We start from the raw sequence: 14,837 nt of genomic DNA on the forward strand, positions 1-14,837 counted from the left end.
TGGCAATTTTGTTGATGATGAATGAGGTGGGGCAGAACATACTGTTAGTCATCTGTAGCTTATTGTCTGTGGAAACCTGAAGACAGAAAACTTGTTTGTCTGTAAATGAAGTCGATATTACCCAGAAGATAGATGGGTGTGGAGATGAAGTGCAGTCTGGTATTACCTCCTGTTTGGATCAGAGCTACAATTTATTAATAAGTTGGTGTTATTTATAGAAGTGTGAAATAGAACAGAGGAGGTTTATCTGTGGCACCTCAGAGTCAGTTTTGTTCTGGGAAAAGTAAGGCTGAGGTTTTCAAGTTAATTGATTTGAAATTAATGGGAAGTGGGTTTCCAAATCCTCTCGGCAGCCGAAGGGTTTGTAAATTAGTTTAATGTTCGGATAAGGGCCTTAGCAGTGGAGAGGGCTGTGCCACAAGCCTTCTGTGTGAATTTGGACAAGTCATTTCCGCTCTGTCTGTTTAGTTTGTAAGCTCTTTGGATAAGAGACTTCCTCTTAGTCTGTGTTTGTACAACGCCTGGCACAAGGGGGTCCCATCCTAGGCACTACCATCATACATAAAAATAATACAGACCAAAAGCGCCATATAAGAGTGAAGTGGTTGTATTGATATTTGTAGTGTCGGTAATGACAATTCTAAACAGAGAGCAGATATGGACACGAACAGAAATGACATTTTCTTTACTATTTAAACTTACAATCTATGGGGGGGGTTGTTATTTTTTAAAGGATGAACCAAGCTCTGGAATGGATCCTAATGCTAAACGACACCTTTGGAAAATCATCTCTGAGGAAGTACAGAACCAATGTTCAGTGATACTCACTTCCCACAGGTAGAGTTTACTGGCTGCCGTTATGCTTTATTAAGCCCAAACTAAAACCACACCTTGGAACACCCTAGAATTTTGGGGGCACTGAAATTTAAACATACTTCCAGTTTCAAGTTTTCCAAGTCTGAATAATGGACTGAATCATAAGAACATAAGAGTGGCCATACTGGGTCAGACCAAAGGTCCATCCAGCCCAGTATCCTGTCTACTGACAGTGGCCAATGCCAGGTGCCCCAGAGGAAGTGAACCTAACAGGTAATGATCAAGTGATCTCTCTCCTGCCATCCATCTCCACCCTCTGACAAAAAGAGGGTGGAGATGAATCACAGCAGCAGCAAATGTATCTGGATGAAGATTACGCTGCTTGAGCCCATCTTTAGTAACATCTACCTGCAATAACATGCAATATGAAAATCCAGGAAGATCTTCCAGGAAGTGTTCAGCACTTCCTGGAAATGTGTGATTGCTCTGCATCGAACGAATCCTTAGCCCAAATCCCCGAAGGTATTTAACGCCCTTAAATACGGTCCTGGACCCTCCCTATCCTAGTGGAATAGGAGCCAGCTAGAGATTTGAGGTGATTAAGATGATGAGTTACAGGTTAATTTCCTGTGTAGCTCATGGGAAACCATTAATGCTCTGGCCATTAGAGTGTCTTTTATTCCCGTTCAGTGACTCTATAGAGCATGAGTGGCCAAACTTACTGATCCTCCAAGCTGCATATGACAGTCTTCAGAAGTTCAAGAGCCAGGGCGCACCTTGGGGCTTCTGCTCCGTGGAAGGCACTTGCTCGGGCTTGGGGCTTCAGCCCCACTCCTGCTGAAGCCCTGAGCCATGGGAGGTGCACCCCGTCGGGAGGAAGCCCCAAGATCCCCCCTCCCCACAGTGCAGAAGCCCTTACATAACCACTCTGTTGCAAGGCAGAGGTCCTGAGCTCCCCACCACTCAGTCTGCTAGGTGGAGAATTGTGGGAAGCAGCAGGAGCAGGGACTCCGTGAGCTGCACTTTAACTATAAAACGAGTCACAGTTTGGCCACTCCTGGTATAGAGTTTCTCTGTTTGCTTTTCAGCATGGAAGAATGTGAAGCTCTCTGTACCAGGCTAGCTATTATGGTGAATGGACGTTTCCAGTGCCTTGGCTCTTTGCAGCATATTAAGAGCAGGTCAGTAAAATGTATCTTCTCTCCTTTCACTATATTGCATTTACAGCCAGATGCCCAGCTAATGTAAAGCAGTGGCTCTTCACTGAAGGCAACTGAAGCATGCTGGTTTATGTCAGCTGAGGATCTCACTGTGTGTACTCAGGGCATTAGCACGTAGTGAACAAACCATGGACTTCACTGAAAGCCTTTCTGCTTTTTGTTTCTGGGACTCTGTGATAAATAATGATGGGGGGCTGGCTGGCAAACAAGCGTTCTGTTTTGTGACGAATGTCAGGGTTTTGGCACTGGGTTTCATTCTGCAGCTGAACAAACCCAAAGCTTTTCATCATGTCTGAGAGTGAGAGAGACCCACCCTAGACTAGCCAACACTCAGCTGTAATGAGGAGGACCAAGTTCAAATGCCTGTTCCACAACAGGCAGTTCTTCTTCGAGTGATTGCTCATATCCATTCCAGTTAGGTGTGCACGCCGCGCGTGCATGTTTGCCGGAAACTTTTTACCCTAGCAACTCCAGTGGGCCGGCAGGTCGCCCCTTAGAGTGGCACCGCCATGGCGCTTGATATATACCCCTGCCAGCCCACCCGCTCCTCAGTTCCTTCTTACCGCCATGTCGGTTGCTGGAACTGTGGAGTGTGGCTTGCTGTCCTCCACGTCCCTAGCTCTCCTTCGTTACTGTCAATAGTTGTAAATAGTTTAATAATATAGTTAGAGTTGTATAGTAATTAGTAGTTAGTGTATATAGTTTATAGAACTTGTTCGCGAGTTGGGCCGTTGCCCTTCCTGGCGCCCAGCACCGGGCCCATGCCGGGTTCGCCGGGCTTCAAGCAGTGCTCGGCCTGCAAGAGGCGGATGCCTACTAGCGATCCCCATGACGCGTGCCTGAAGTGCCTCGGGGAATCGCATATTGCCGAGAAGTGTCGCATCTGCAAGGCCTTTAAGCCTCGAACAAAGAAAGAGAGAGATCAAAGACTGCGGACTCTCTTGATGGAAGCAGCACTGAATCCGGTACCGTTAGCGCAGCCGGCCACCTCTACACCAGCACCGGACCGCGCCGGCACCGGAAAGACGCCCTGGCACCGCCCATCCCCGGCACCGGGATCTGACCAAAGACCCTCGACGTCTGCGACACCATCTCGGCAGGCTCGAGTGGAGTGCCCGGCACCTACCTCTGCAGCGGCACCGTCTGCAGGGTTGCCGTTGACTCTGGGCCCGGAAGGTCCGTCGAGTCCGGCCCCTCCGAGCTCCCCCTTAAGATCTGGGGTCGAGCCATTAGTCCCGTCCACGCCGGAGACCTTCGCCTCGGCGCGGGACTTGATAGCTCTGACGGAGCCATCCCAGCCTCAACCCCCGGTACCCCCGGTGCTGGTCATCTCCAGAGGCAAGCCGACATTGAGAGCGCCGTCTCTGGAATCCAGGCATCGATCGCCTTCGAGGCCCCGACGACGTGGACGCTCGCACTCTCGGCGCCGCTCGCAGTCCCGGCACCGGTCGCACTCGCTGCGCAGGTCGATGTCGGTACAGTCCCGGTCTGTCTCGTCTCCATACCGGCACCGGGACTCTCGGCGATCAACTCCTTGGTCGACCTCCCTGCACCGAGCCTGTGGCAGGTCTCGGTCCCGGTCGACCTCCCGGCACCGCGTCGGTGGTAGGTCCCAGTCCCCAGCACCATCCCGGCACCGCATCAGACATAGATCGCGGTCCCGATCCCAGCACCAAGCTGGAGGCAGGTCCTGGTCCGGATCCCAGCACCGAGTACCAGACCGATCCCGGTCCCAGTCCCGGCACCGGTATGGCTCCCGGTACCGATCCTCGGCACCGAGAGGATTGTCGGCGTCGGGACTGAGGGAGGCCTATCAGCCAAGTTCGGCATCTCCATGGCCTTTGAGACAGCCATCGGTCTCCTCTCAGGCGGACAGCATTTATACACTGGGCCCGGACAGACACGCGGCCCTCTTCCAGGACCCTCCGCCTCAAGACCAAGGGCCACAGCAGTGGGAGTTTTGGATTCCCTGGGCATACCATCAAGCCCAGGGTCCGCAGCATACTTCTCCCCGGCCTGCTGCGGACCGACGACCACCAGAGTCAACGCTGTCTTGCCCCCCTCCCTCTCCGGAAGGCGAGGGCAGGTCCAGCCACCAGGACCCAGAGCTCCCTCCGCAGCCGGAGGGCTGGGTCCAGACGGAACCCCCTGTGGACGCTCTGCTGCCAGGGGTCTCCTCGTCATCTTCCCCTGACGAGGCAGTGGCAGGCACTTCGTCCTCCAGCCCTTCCCCTCTCGACCTCAGGGCGCATCAGGACCTCCTCAGGTGCGTGGCGCAAAACTTAAATTTACAAGCAGAGGAGGTCGCTGAGATCGAGGATCCGGTGGTCAGCATCCTATCCGCAGATGCTCCCACCAGGGTTGCCCTGCCTTTCATTAGGACCATTCAGGCCAACGCCACCATTATCTGGCAGTCACCGGCCTCCATCCCTCCTACCGCGTGAGGCGTGGAGAGGAAGTACATGGCCCCCTCTAAGGGATATGAATTTCTGCACGTCCACCCAACACCGTGCTCCCTCGTGGTGCAGTCGGTGAACGAAAGAGAGCGCCATGGACAAGAGGCCCCAGCGCCTAAATCTAAGGAGGCGAGGCGGATGGACCTCCTAGGCCGTAAAGTCTATTCGGCGGGGGCGCTACAGCTCAGAGTCTCCAATCAGCAGGCCCTCCTTAGCTGCTACTCATTTAACTCCTGGGTAGCGGCGGACAAGTTTAAGGAGCTGTTGCCGCAGGAGGCACGTCAAGAATTTGCAGCGATTCTTGACGAGGGCAAAAAGGTTGCAAGGACCTCGCTGCAGGCCTCGTTGGACGCTGCAGACTCGGCCGCTCGGACCCTTGCCTCAGGGCTTACGATGCGCCGCATATCCTGGCTTCAGGTCTCTGGCCTTCCACCGGAGCTCCAGTATACCATCCAGGACCTCCCCTTCGAAGGCCAGGGCCTGTTTTCAGACAAGACAGACCCCAGGCTAAAGATCCTTAAAGACAATCGCGTCATCATGCGCTCTTTGGGGATGCATGCGCCTGTGACGCAGGGCAGATCCTTCCGGCCGCAGAACCAGCAGCAACAACGCCGGCTGTATCCCCAGTTCCACCCACGGCAGGACCTTAATAGGCGCCGGGGCAGGAACAGTAGGCGCAGACAGTTGGGTGGCCAAGGGGGGCAGAACCAAGGCTCCTCCAAGGCCCCACCCGGACCCAAGCCTTCATTTTGAAGGTGCGCCCGAGGGCGCAGTACCAGTTTCCCCTTCGGATCCTTCCCCACAGTTTTCCAACCGTCTTTCGTTTTTCCTCCAGGCGTGGACCCGAATAACATCAGACCGCTGGGTCTTACGCACTGTACAGGCCAGTTACCGCCTGCAGTTTTCATCGCCCCCTCCCCTCCCATCCCCCACCCTGGTCCCTCTTCAGGGACCCCTCTCACGAGCAATTCCTCCATCAGGAGGTACAGACGCTCCTCGACAAGGGAGCCATAGAGGAGGTTCCAGAGAGCGAGAAGGGCAAGGGGTTTTATTCCCGATACTTTCTGATCCCCAAGGCCAAGGGAGGCCTCAGGCCTATCCTCGACCTGCGAGAACTCAACAAGCATATGGTGAAGTTGAAGTTCCGCATGGTATCCCTGGGGACCATCATCCCATCGCTGGATCCTGGAGACTGGTACGCCGCCCTCGACATGCAGAACGCTTACTTTCATATCGCCATATTTCCACAGCACAGGCGTTTCCTTCACTTCGTTGTCGACCGCAAGCATTATGAATTTGCGGTCCTCCCATTTGGCCTTTCTACGGCCCCGAGGGTATTCACGAAATGCATGGCAGTCGTCGTCGCACATCTTCGGCGCAGCCGCATTCACGTGTTCCACTACCTCGACGACTGGTTGGTCAGAGGCACATCAGAGCTGCAGGTCCGCAACCACGTCCGCAGGATCAGCAACCTCTTTGCTGCCCTAGGCCTCATTGTCAACGTGGACAAGTCCACTCTGCTCCCCACGCAGAGGATAGAATTCATAGGGGCCGTTCTGGATTCCACCTTGGCCAGGGTCTTGCTACCATTGCCCAGGTTCCAGTCGCTATCGGCCATCATTCTGCGCTTGCAGGCGGCCCCTCTGACCTCCATAAGAACATGTCTGACCCTCCTGGGCCATATGGCGGCCTGTACGTTCGTGACAGCATATGCTCGACTCCGCATGAGGCCTCTCCAACCTTGGCTCATTGCGCAGTACCGGCTGGCCAGACATTCGTTAGACACAGTTGTCACCATCCCCCAGGGGGTACTGGACTCCCTCCCGTGGTGGCTAGATCAGTCAGTCGTGTGTGCAGGGCTCCCGTTCCATCCACCCCAACCCTTGGCATCCCTGACGACGGACGCCTCAGATCTGGGCTGGGGGGCGCACAGCGGAACCCTGAGGACTCAGGGCTTGTGGTCCCCCCAGGAACTGGACCTCCACATCAACATACGGGAGTTGAGAGCGGTCCGTCTTGCTTGTCAAGCATTCGTCCGTCACCTTCAAGGTCGCTGTGTCGCGGTGTTCACTGACAACACAACAACCATGTACTATATCAACAAGCAGGGCGGCACCAGATCCTCTCCCCTATGTCAGGAGGCGACGCAGCTCTGGGAATTTTGTATAGCCCATACCATTCACCTCACAGCCTCCTACCTACCTGGAGTACGAAACACTCTGGCGGATCGCCTGAGCAGATCCTTCCGCTCACACGAGTGGTCCCTTCACCCGGACGTCGCCCTCTCACTCTTCCAGAGGTGGGGTCGTCCCCAGATGGACCTCTTCGCGTCCAGGGAGAACAGGAAATGCCAGGCATTCTGCTCCTTTCAGGGTCAGGAGCCCGGGTCATTAGCGGACGCCTTCCTTATCCCATGGGCGACCCATCTGTTTTATGCGTTCCCTCCGTTTCCGCTGGTCCACAAGGTCCTCCTCAAGGTGCGCAGAGACAGGGCTCGTGTGATTCTGATAGCCCCGGCGTGGCCCAGGCAACATTGGTACCCCATGTTGCTGGACCTCTCAATAACCAAGCCAGTTCCCCTGCCCCTTCACCTGGATCTGATCACCCAGGACCACAGCAGGCTCTGTCACTCGGACCTTCGGTCTCTGCATCTCATGGCGTGGCTCCTGCGTGGCCGACCAGCTCCGAGTTACACTGCTCTACCCCGGTTCGGGAGGTTCTCCTGGGCAGTAGGAAGCCTTCCACTAGAGCTACGTATTCAGCCAAGTGGAAGCGTTTTTCCTGCTGGTGCTCGGAGAAGGGTTTTCTCCCTATGGAGGTTTCCATCTCCAATATTCTGAACTACATCTGGTCCCTCAAGGTCCAGGGTCTGGCGATATCGTCTCTTCGGGTTCATCTAGCGGCCATCTCCACCTTTCATCCGGGAGGAGATGGCCGTTCGGTCTTCTCCCACCCTATGGTGGCAAGATTCCTGAAGGGGCTGGAACGTCTCTACCCACAGGTCCGTCCCCCTGCCCCTTCATGGGATCTCAACCTCGTTCTGGCTCGGCTCATGGGCCCTCCATTTGAGCCATTAGCAACTTGCTCCCTGCTCTATCTCTCCTGGAAGACAGCCTTTCTAGTGGCCATCACCTCAGCTAGATGGGTGTCGGAACTCCTGGCTTTCACGGTAGACCCCCTGTATATGGTCTTCCATAAGGACAAAGTGCAGCTGAGACCACACCCTGCCTTTCTCCCTAAGGTGGTCTCAGCCTTTCACATTAACCAGGAGATCTTCCTTCCCGTATTTTTCCCGAAGCCCCATTCGTCCCTGCAAGGATAAGGAGGTGTTAGTACCGTTATATAAGGCGTTGGTGAGACCCCATCTGGAATACTGTGTGCAGTTCTGGTGTCCCATGTTCAAGAAGGATGAATTCAAACTGGAACAGGTTCAGAGACGGGCTACAAGGATGATCCGAGGAATGGAAAAACTGCCTTATGAAAGGAGACTCAAAGAGCTTGGCTTGTTTAGCCTGGCCAAAAGAAGGCTGCGGGGGGATATGCTCGCTCTATATAAATATATCAAGGGGGTTAACGTTAGGGAGGGAGAGGAATTATTTAAGTTTAGTACTAATGTAGACACGAGGACGAATGGGTATAAACTGGATATTAGGAAGTTTAGACTTGAAATTAGACGAAGGTTTCTGACCATTAGGGGAGTGAAGTTCTGGAATAGCCTTCCGAGGGAAGTAGTAGGGGCAAAAGACTTTCCTGGCTTTAAGACAAAGCTTGATAAGTATATGGAGGGGATGTTATGATAGGATCGTTAATTTGGGCAATTGATCTTGAATTACCACCAGACAGGTCTGCTCAATGGTCTGCGGGGAGATGTTGGATGCGATGGGTACTGAGTTGCTGCAGAGAATTCCTTCTTGGGTGCTAGCTGGTGACTCTTGCCCACATGCTCAGGGTTTAGCTGATCGCCATATTTGGGGTCGGGAAGGAATTTTCCTCCAGGGCGGATTGGCAGGTGCCCTGGAGGTTTTTCGCCTTCCCCTGCAGCGTGGGGCACGGGTCGCTTGCTGGTGGTTTCTCTGCAGCGTGAGGTCTTCAAACCATTTTTGAGGATTTCAATAACTCGGTCCTGGGATAGGGGTTGTTATAAAAATGGATGGGTGGGGTTCTGTGGCCTGCCTTGTGCAGGAGGTCAGACTAGATGATCAGATTGGTCCCTTCTGACCTATGAGTCTATGAGTCTATGAGTCCCGCAGGGAGCAACAACTCCACTCGCTGGATGCCCGTCGGGCACTAGCGTTTTATGTGGAGAGGACCAAACTGTTCCGCAAGTCCCCCCAACTCTTCGTGGCAATAGCGGACCGTGTCAAGGGCCTTCTTATTTCCTCGCAGAGGATATTCTCGTGGGTAACGTCCTGTATCAGGACCTGTTATGACTTAGCCCACATCCCTACGGGCCATGTGACTGCACACTCTACCAAGGCACAGGCATCATCACTGGCTTTCCTTGCCCGAGTGCCGATCCAAGAGATCTGTAGGGCAGCGACCTGGTCATCGGTCCACACTTTCGCTTCCCATTGCGCCCTGGTCCAGCAGTCTAGAGATGATGCGGCCTTCAGCTCAGCAGTGCTCCATGCCGCGACTTCTCACTCCGACCCCACCGCCTAGGTAAGGCTTGGGATTCACCTAACTGGAATGGATATGAGCAATCACTCGAAGAAGAAAAGATGGTTACTCACCTTTGTAACTGTTGTTCTTCGAGATGTGTTGCTCATATCCATTCCACACCCGCCCTCCTTCCCCACTGTCGGAGTAGCCGGCAAGAAGGAACTGAGGAGCGGGCGGGCCGGCAGGGGTATATATCAAGCGCCATGGCGGCGCCACTCTAGGGGGCGACCTGCCGGCCCACTGGAGTTGCTAGGGTAAAAAGTTTCCGGCAAACGTGCATGCGCGGCGCGCACACCTAACTGGAATGGATATGAGCAACACATCTCGAAGAACAACAATTACAAAGGTGAGTAACTGTCTTATCAGGGACTTGAACCAGGGTCACCCCCCATCCCAAGTGAGTGCTCTAGCCACTTGGTTTCTCTGGGGAGCCCTCTCTCCCTCTCCCTCTCCCACCCAGGACCTGAGAGGATTCTACAAATCAGCACTTGCCAATGAAAAAATATTTCGTTAAGAAATTCTCAACCAGCTCGCTCAATAATGCATGTTCAGCCTCCATGAAGCTTTTGTTCAGTGTTTGAGAGGCATGTGCCTCTACCCAGATGATACAATAACTTGGTCGACTTTAATATAGAAATTAAAAACATATGATGGTGATGAACTTCACGGCTTACTAATGATCACCCTGACTGGATTGCTGATCCAGATTTATTCCTAGCATGATGCTGTTGACCTCACTGGAGATATTCCGGGCCTGGATTTGTTTCACAAGAGCTCCCAGCAAGGCTACTTGACTCTCTTGTGTCGGTTCCGTACCTGCTGTGCAGCATTCCTTCTGCTTTCCTGTCTAGGTTCGGAAGAGGATTCACTGTGAAGATGCACTTGATGAGCAGTGCGGTCAACACGGAGGCTCTGACAGAGTTAATGCAGTCCCACTTTCCAAATACATGCCTGAAGGTAAGCAGGATAGATCGGACTGGATGCTGGGGGAGCTGAGAACGGGATCCCATCTCAAACTTGTTATATTCACAATGGGTGTCTTGTAAGCTTCTTCTGACCACAGCTTTGACTCAGCAATAGCTGCCCAGAGCATTATGCTCTCAGAGCATAAGGGAATTGCACACCCAACTCTCTCTTCCAAAGCAGAGGCAAGGCTTAGATTTACAGAGCTGACAAAAGGGTTTGGACACCGAGGTCCAATTAATTTTAGTGGAATTAGAGCATCCAGATTTCCTAGGTGGCTTTAAAAACACAGCCAAATGGTGACTGTGAGCATGCAAGAGAGGAGTCTAATCCGACAACTCCAGACTCACTTGAGTAATCCCATTGATGTCAGTGCTACAGAAGGCTGTAGCTGTCTAGCTCCACTTGTTTTCAGAGGGAGCTGGGATTACTCAGTGCCTCTGGTAATAGAATTACATTGGCATCAAAGTGGAGTAACACAGTGTTGAAGCAGGACCAGCCAACCCTCTAGCTTAACCCCAACTTTCAAAGTCATTCATCCAAACTACAAATTGGAAATACCACATCTTCCCTGAAGACCCTAGTCCATCATGCACTTTAGTCTTCCCCAAAAGCCTAAGATAATAGAAGTTTTAGTTGGATCCTCAGATAGATTCCAGAAAATACCTGATATTTGTTGCACAACAATATTTCCCATGCAAGAAATTTCTTCTCTAGCTTTCTCAGTCTTCACCGAGATATTACAGAGTGGACTAACTAGCCTGTCAGCTGGGGAGTAGCTTTACCAGCCAGAGAAGGGAAATAAAGCTCCAGACCCCTATCTTCCTAAGGCCCATTCCTCAGGGCTCGTTTATTCACCACCAAAGAGTACCACAAACATAAAGCAGCTCACTGGAAACACATGAGGCCAGCGGTCCTCAAAGTGTGGGTTGTGACCCCAAACTGGGTTGCGACCTCATTTGGATGGAGTCACCAGGGCAGAAAGACCCAGCCCAGAGCTCTGGGGTTGGTAATGGGGCTGAAACCCTAAACCGCAGCTTTAGAGGAGGCAGTGGAGGGGCGGAACCATTTTTTTTTTAAAATACTAACTATTCTGAGTAAGCCAGGGCACTGGAGTCTTGCAGTAATTTTTCTTGTCAGAATGGGGTTGCAGTGTAAGGAAGTTTGAGAACCGCTGCACTAGGCAGTCATTGCCCATAGGCTTTTCTCTGTTGAGAGAGTCAGAAAGGGAGAAGACACATCCTCCCGCTTGATTCCATTTTGAGTCAGCTTCCCCTACCTTTTTATGTTGCACCCAAGCAGCTGTATGACCTGCCGGGACCTGTTAACCTTTTACAGCCTGCAGCACCTTGACTTTATCACACTGCTCTTCTTCCCACAGGACCGGCATCTCAATACGGTGGAATATCACGTGCCTGTCTCCGCAGGAGGAGTAGCAAACATATTTGATCTTCTGGAAACCAACAAAATCGCCTTCAAAATCAGGCACTTCTCAGTGAGTCAAACCACTCTAGAGGAGGTAAGACATTCCGCATATGTTTCAGATGTGAACTGATTACCAGGCACATTGGACCACATATTGAAAGGGGTTTCATTCCGCTCTCCTTTTCAGTGCACACACCTGCACGTGCATTTTCTAGCACTTCTGTCTCCAGATGCATATGTCAGTGCTGGAAAAATGCACAAGCAAAGTTGTGTGAAAACATAGCCCAAAGGACATAGTCTGCCCTCAGTCATGCTGGTGCAGTGCTGTTGATATGTAGGTGTAAATGAAGGCAGAATTTCAACCCACATTTTTCAGAACTGAAGGGTGGTCTTGTGGGTAGGGACCCAGATTGGCAGTCAGGAGCTGTGGCTTCAGTACCTGGCCCTGCCATTGACTTCAGAAGTTATTCCCTCTCTCTGTGTGCCTCATTTCCCTATCGGTAAAACGTAGATGATATTATTCCTTTCTCCCGGCTTTTGCTTGTTTGTTTAGACTGCCAGCTCTTTACGGCTGCTCTCTTCTTAGTATGAACTAGATCTTCAGCTGATGTAGGTTGCCATAGCTCCATGGACACTTCAGTGAAGTTATGTCAACATATGCCAGCCAAGGATCTGCCTCTCTATATATTTATGTAATTGGGCCCTGATCTCAGTTGGGGCTTCTAGATTCTGCTATAATACTCATTTTGTTTATGATTATTTGTGATGTGGTGCCATAGTTACGTTCCCTCCATTTTCACTTCAAAACTTTTTTCACCAGTATGCAAATATGGTAGGAAGATCCCCAGTCTAAGGCCTACTTTTGAGTTATGCCTGCTAGGACCATCCTATTGGCAGGGACTAGCTGGAGCACTAGGCTCTGCAGTCGTGCCCCCAAGGTGACCCACTTTTAGTCTCGGTGGTGTGGGGTGAACTGGAGCTATCTTGTTTTTATGCCACCCTGGGATTCCCCCGTGACAGGCGAATCCTTAACTGATCCGATAGGGCAGATGTCCAGCCCCTTTGTGCCACCAGAGTAGTGCAAAATGAAAGGATCTGGAAGCAAATCTATTACCCTGCAATCCCAGATCCTATTCTGAGAGCAAATTGTGTGTGTAGATGTGCGTAATAGGGTGTGTGTGTATAATGGAGGGAGGTGTGTATATAATGTAGCTGTGTGTGTATGGATAGGGTGTGTACACACATCTAAATATAGATGTGTGTATAGGTATACATGTACATATATAAAATATGCAGTAAAGCTGGGCTTTGCAAAGCAGCCCAAGACATGTAAGTGCCCCAATCTCATTTGGGATCTAGCTCTTTCTTTATGGTCCATGGCGGAGGGAGGCATTTTTTTGTCCATTTCTTGACTTCTTTTTTTAGGTTTGTCACATAACAAATATTTTCCTTTAAACTTTTAGGTTTTCATCAACTTTGCCAAAGATCAGACTGGGGCTGACAGCGCAGCTGCGAGTACAGATGTAGGCTCAAACTGCTCGGATACAAGTAGCCAAGATACCAACATAAATGTCACCTGTTAAAGGGATATTGCAGTGTTTAAAAAAAAAGCCATATTTTTCTAAACGATGTGGTTTTTTTTACTTATTTTGTTATTAGTAACCTGGTAAACATGTAAACCTGGCATATCAGATTGGTCTTGCCCCAGTCATACAGTTCTTGTTCTAGGTTTATTTTATATCTATATTGCAAAGTTGGTGACATCTCCTGATACTTGCTGTTCAAATACTCTGGAAATTCTTCGCCATTGGCTGTCACCAAGAAGACCAGTGGGGGATAGAGTGGAACAGTTGCTCTGGAGTCAGGGACATAAGTGAGGAGGATGGGACAGTCCTTCAGATGCTAGCTGGGCTCCCAGGAAACCCAGGGTTCAATTTCCTGCTTTGCCACAGACTTCCTGTGGGACCTTGAGCAAATCACTTGAAATGTCAGTCAAATGGAGGTTTAACAACATTTCCCTGCCCCCCAGAGGTGTTGTGAGTCTGGATACATCAAAGGTGGTGATACTCCACCAGCAGTGGGGTCCATCTTAGATAGCTTAGATAGCTCTGTAAAGCTTTTCTCTGCATGTGGATTATGTCAGTATTAATACAGTTATTTAAAATTCATGCTTCTGTTGTTTTTGTTTGTCTCTGTAGTTTGCACCAACTCTGCATGATCCCTAGTACAGATCTCCTGGTCCCAGGCAATTTCCCCCTACCAATACTCCACAGCTCAGCAAACCCAACAGCCTGGACCACAGGAAGCATTGTGCCTAGCAAAACTGCCCAGTCACACTCCAGTTTAATCACCATCCCTCTGCCACCAACTGAGACACATTAACCCGGCCTCTCCCAGAACAAGCAATCACCCAGTCCCTGCAGAACTCCTCCAGGTTTATCCCTCACCACACAGGGATAATGCCTCCTGGAGGACAGTGCTTCCCAGTTGGGGTGCTGCACTTCACACTGCCAAATGCTCTGTCTTCCCCTTTGGCCTGGGTAGTTCAGGAGTATTCGGGGCCTGGCAGGGTTGTTTCCGCTAGGGTGAGAAATCCATGCTGAATGAGGTCTATTCTTACTTATTTACTGCTCCCCTGCCCAAAACCCGCCTGTAATGATGGGTGCAGAGCAGGGAGTGCGTCGGACAGAGCGAGGACTTTCAGGGGTGTCTCCCATATGTCAGGTGAGTGCCTTAGCCACCAGGTCGTAGCTGCATTCTCACACTCCTCTGTTGGAGCAGTTGCACTTTGCAGGTAGGGTGCTCACCTGGACAAGCTCAAGTTCCTTCTCTGATTCTAAGCAGTGTCTTTACCCCAGTCTCCCATTGCCCAGGTAAGATCCCAAACCATTTGGCTTTAATGAGGCTTGTGAATGGATCTAAGACCCTGCTGATTGACAGCCATTAGCACCTTTCAGCAGAACAGGTTAAAAACCTCCGTATTGGAGCTCACTGCTATTTTCCAAGGGTAGTTAGTGTTCAAACGAGGTCAGAGGCTATTATACCTGTATTACTTATTTGTAGTTCCATAGCACTGGGGAGCCCCAGCCACGAACCAGACCCCATTCACTAGGTGCTATACAAACACAGCACCAAAAGGGGGTCCCTGCCTGCAACGCATTTGCAAATAAAGTACTGGCGCTGCCCTAAGAAGGGGAATCCCCAATAAAGTGGTGTGCAGCTTCCATTGCAAAACCTGAAATGCCGTGACCCTCGCTCGGTTTCAGGGTCACGTACAAAATTCAAACCAGAGGGG

At 51.3% G+C, this 14,837-nt stretch overlaps 1 protein-coding gene across 1 annotated transcript in view; it reads left to right on the forward strand.

Moving 5' to 3' along the window:
• Positions 1 to 13,635, forward strand: part of ABCA12 (ATP binding cassette subfamily A member 12) — a 97,420-nt gene extending 83,785 nt beyond the window's left edge. Inside the window, exons 41-45 of the mRNA XM_050916073.1 lie at positions 734 to 837; positions 1,905 to 1,997; positions 10,006 to 10,111; positions 11,499 to 11,636; positions 13,006 to 13,635. Coding sequence (XP_050772030.1) covers positions 734 to 837; positions 1,905 to 1,997; positions 10,006 to 10,111; positions 11,499 to 11,636; positions 13,006 to 13,125 — 561 coding nt within the window. The 3' untranslated portion in view covers positions 13,126 to 13,635. The remainder of the gene's footprint in view (positions 1 to 733; positions 838 to 1,904; positions 1,998 to 10,005; positions 10,112 to 11,498; positions 11,637 to 13,005) is intronic.
• The last annotated feature ends 1,202 nt before the right edge of the window (positions 13,636 to 14,837 follow it).

This window comes from Gopherus flavomarginatus, chromosome 10 (genome assembly GCF_025201925.1).
Source record: "Gopherus flavomarginatus isolate rGopFla2 chromosome 10, rGopFla2.mat.asm, whole genome shotgun sequence".
NCBI classification, from domain to species: Eukaryota; Metazoa; Chordata; order Testudines; family Testudinidae; genus Gopherus; species Gopherus flavomarginatus.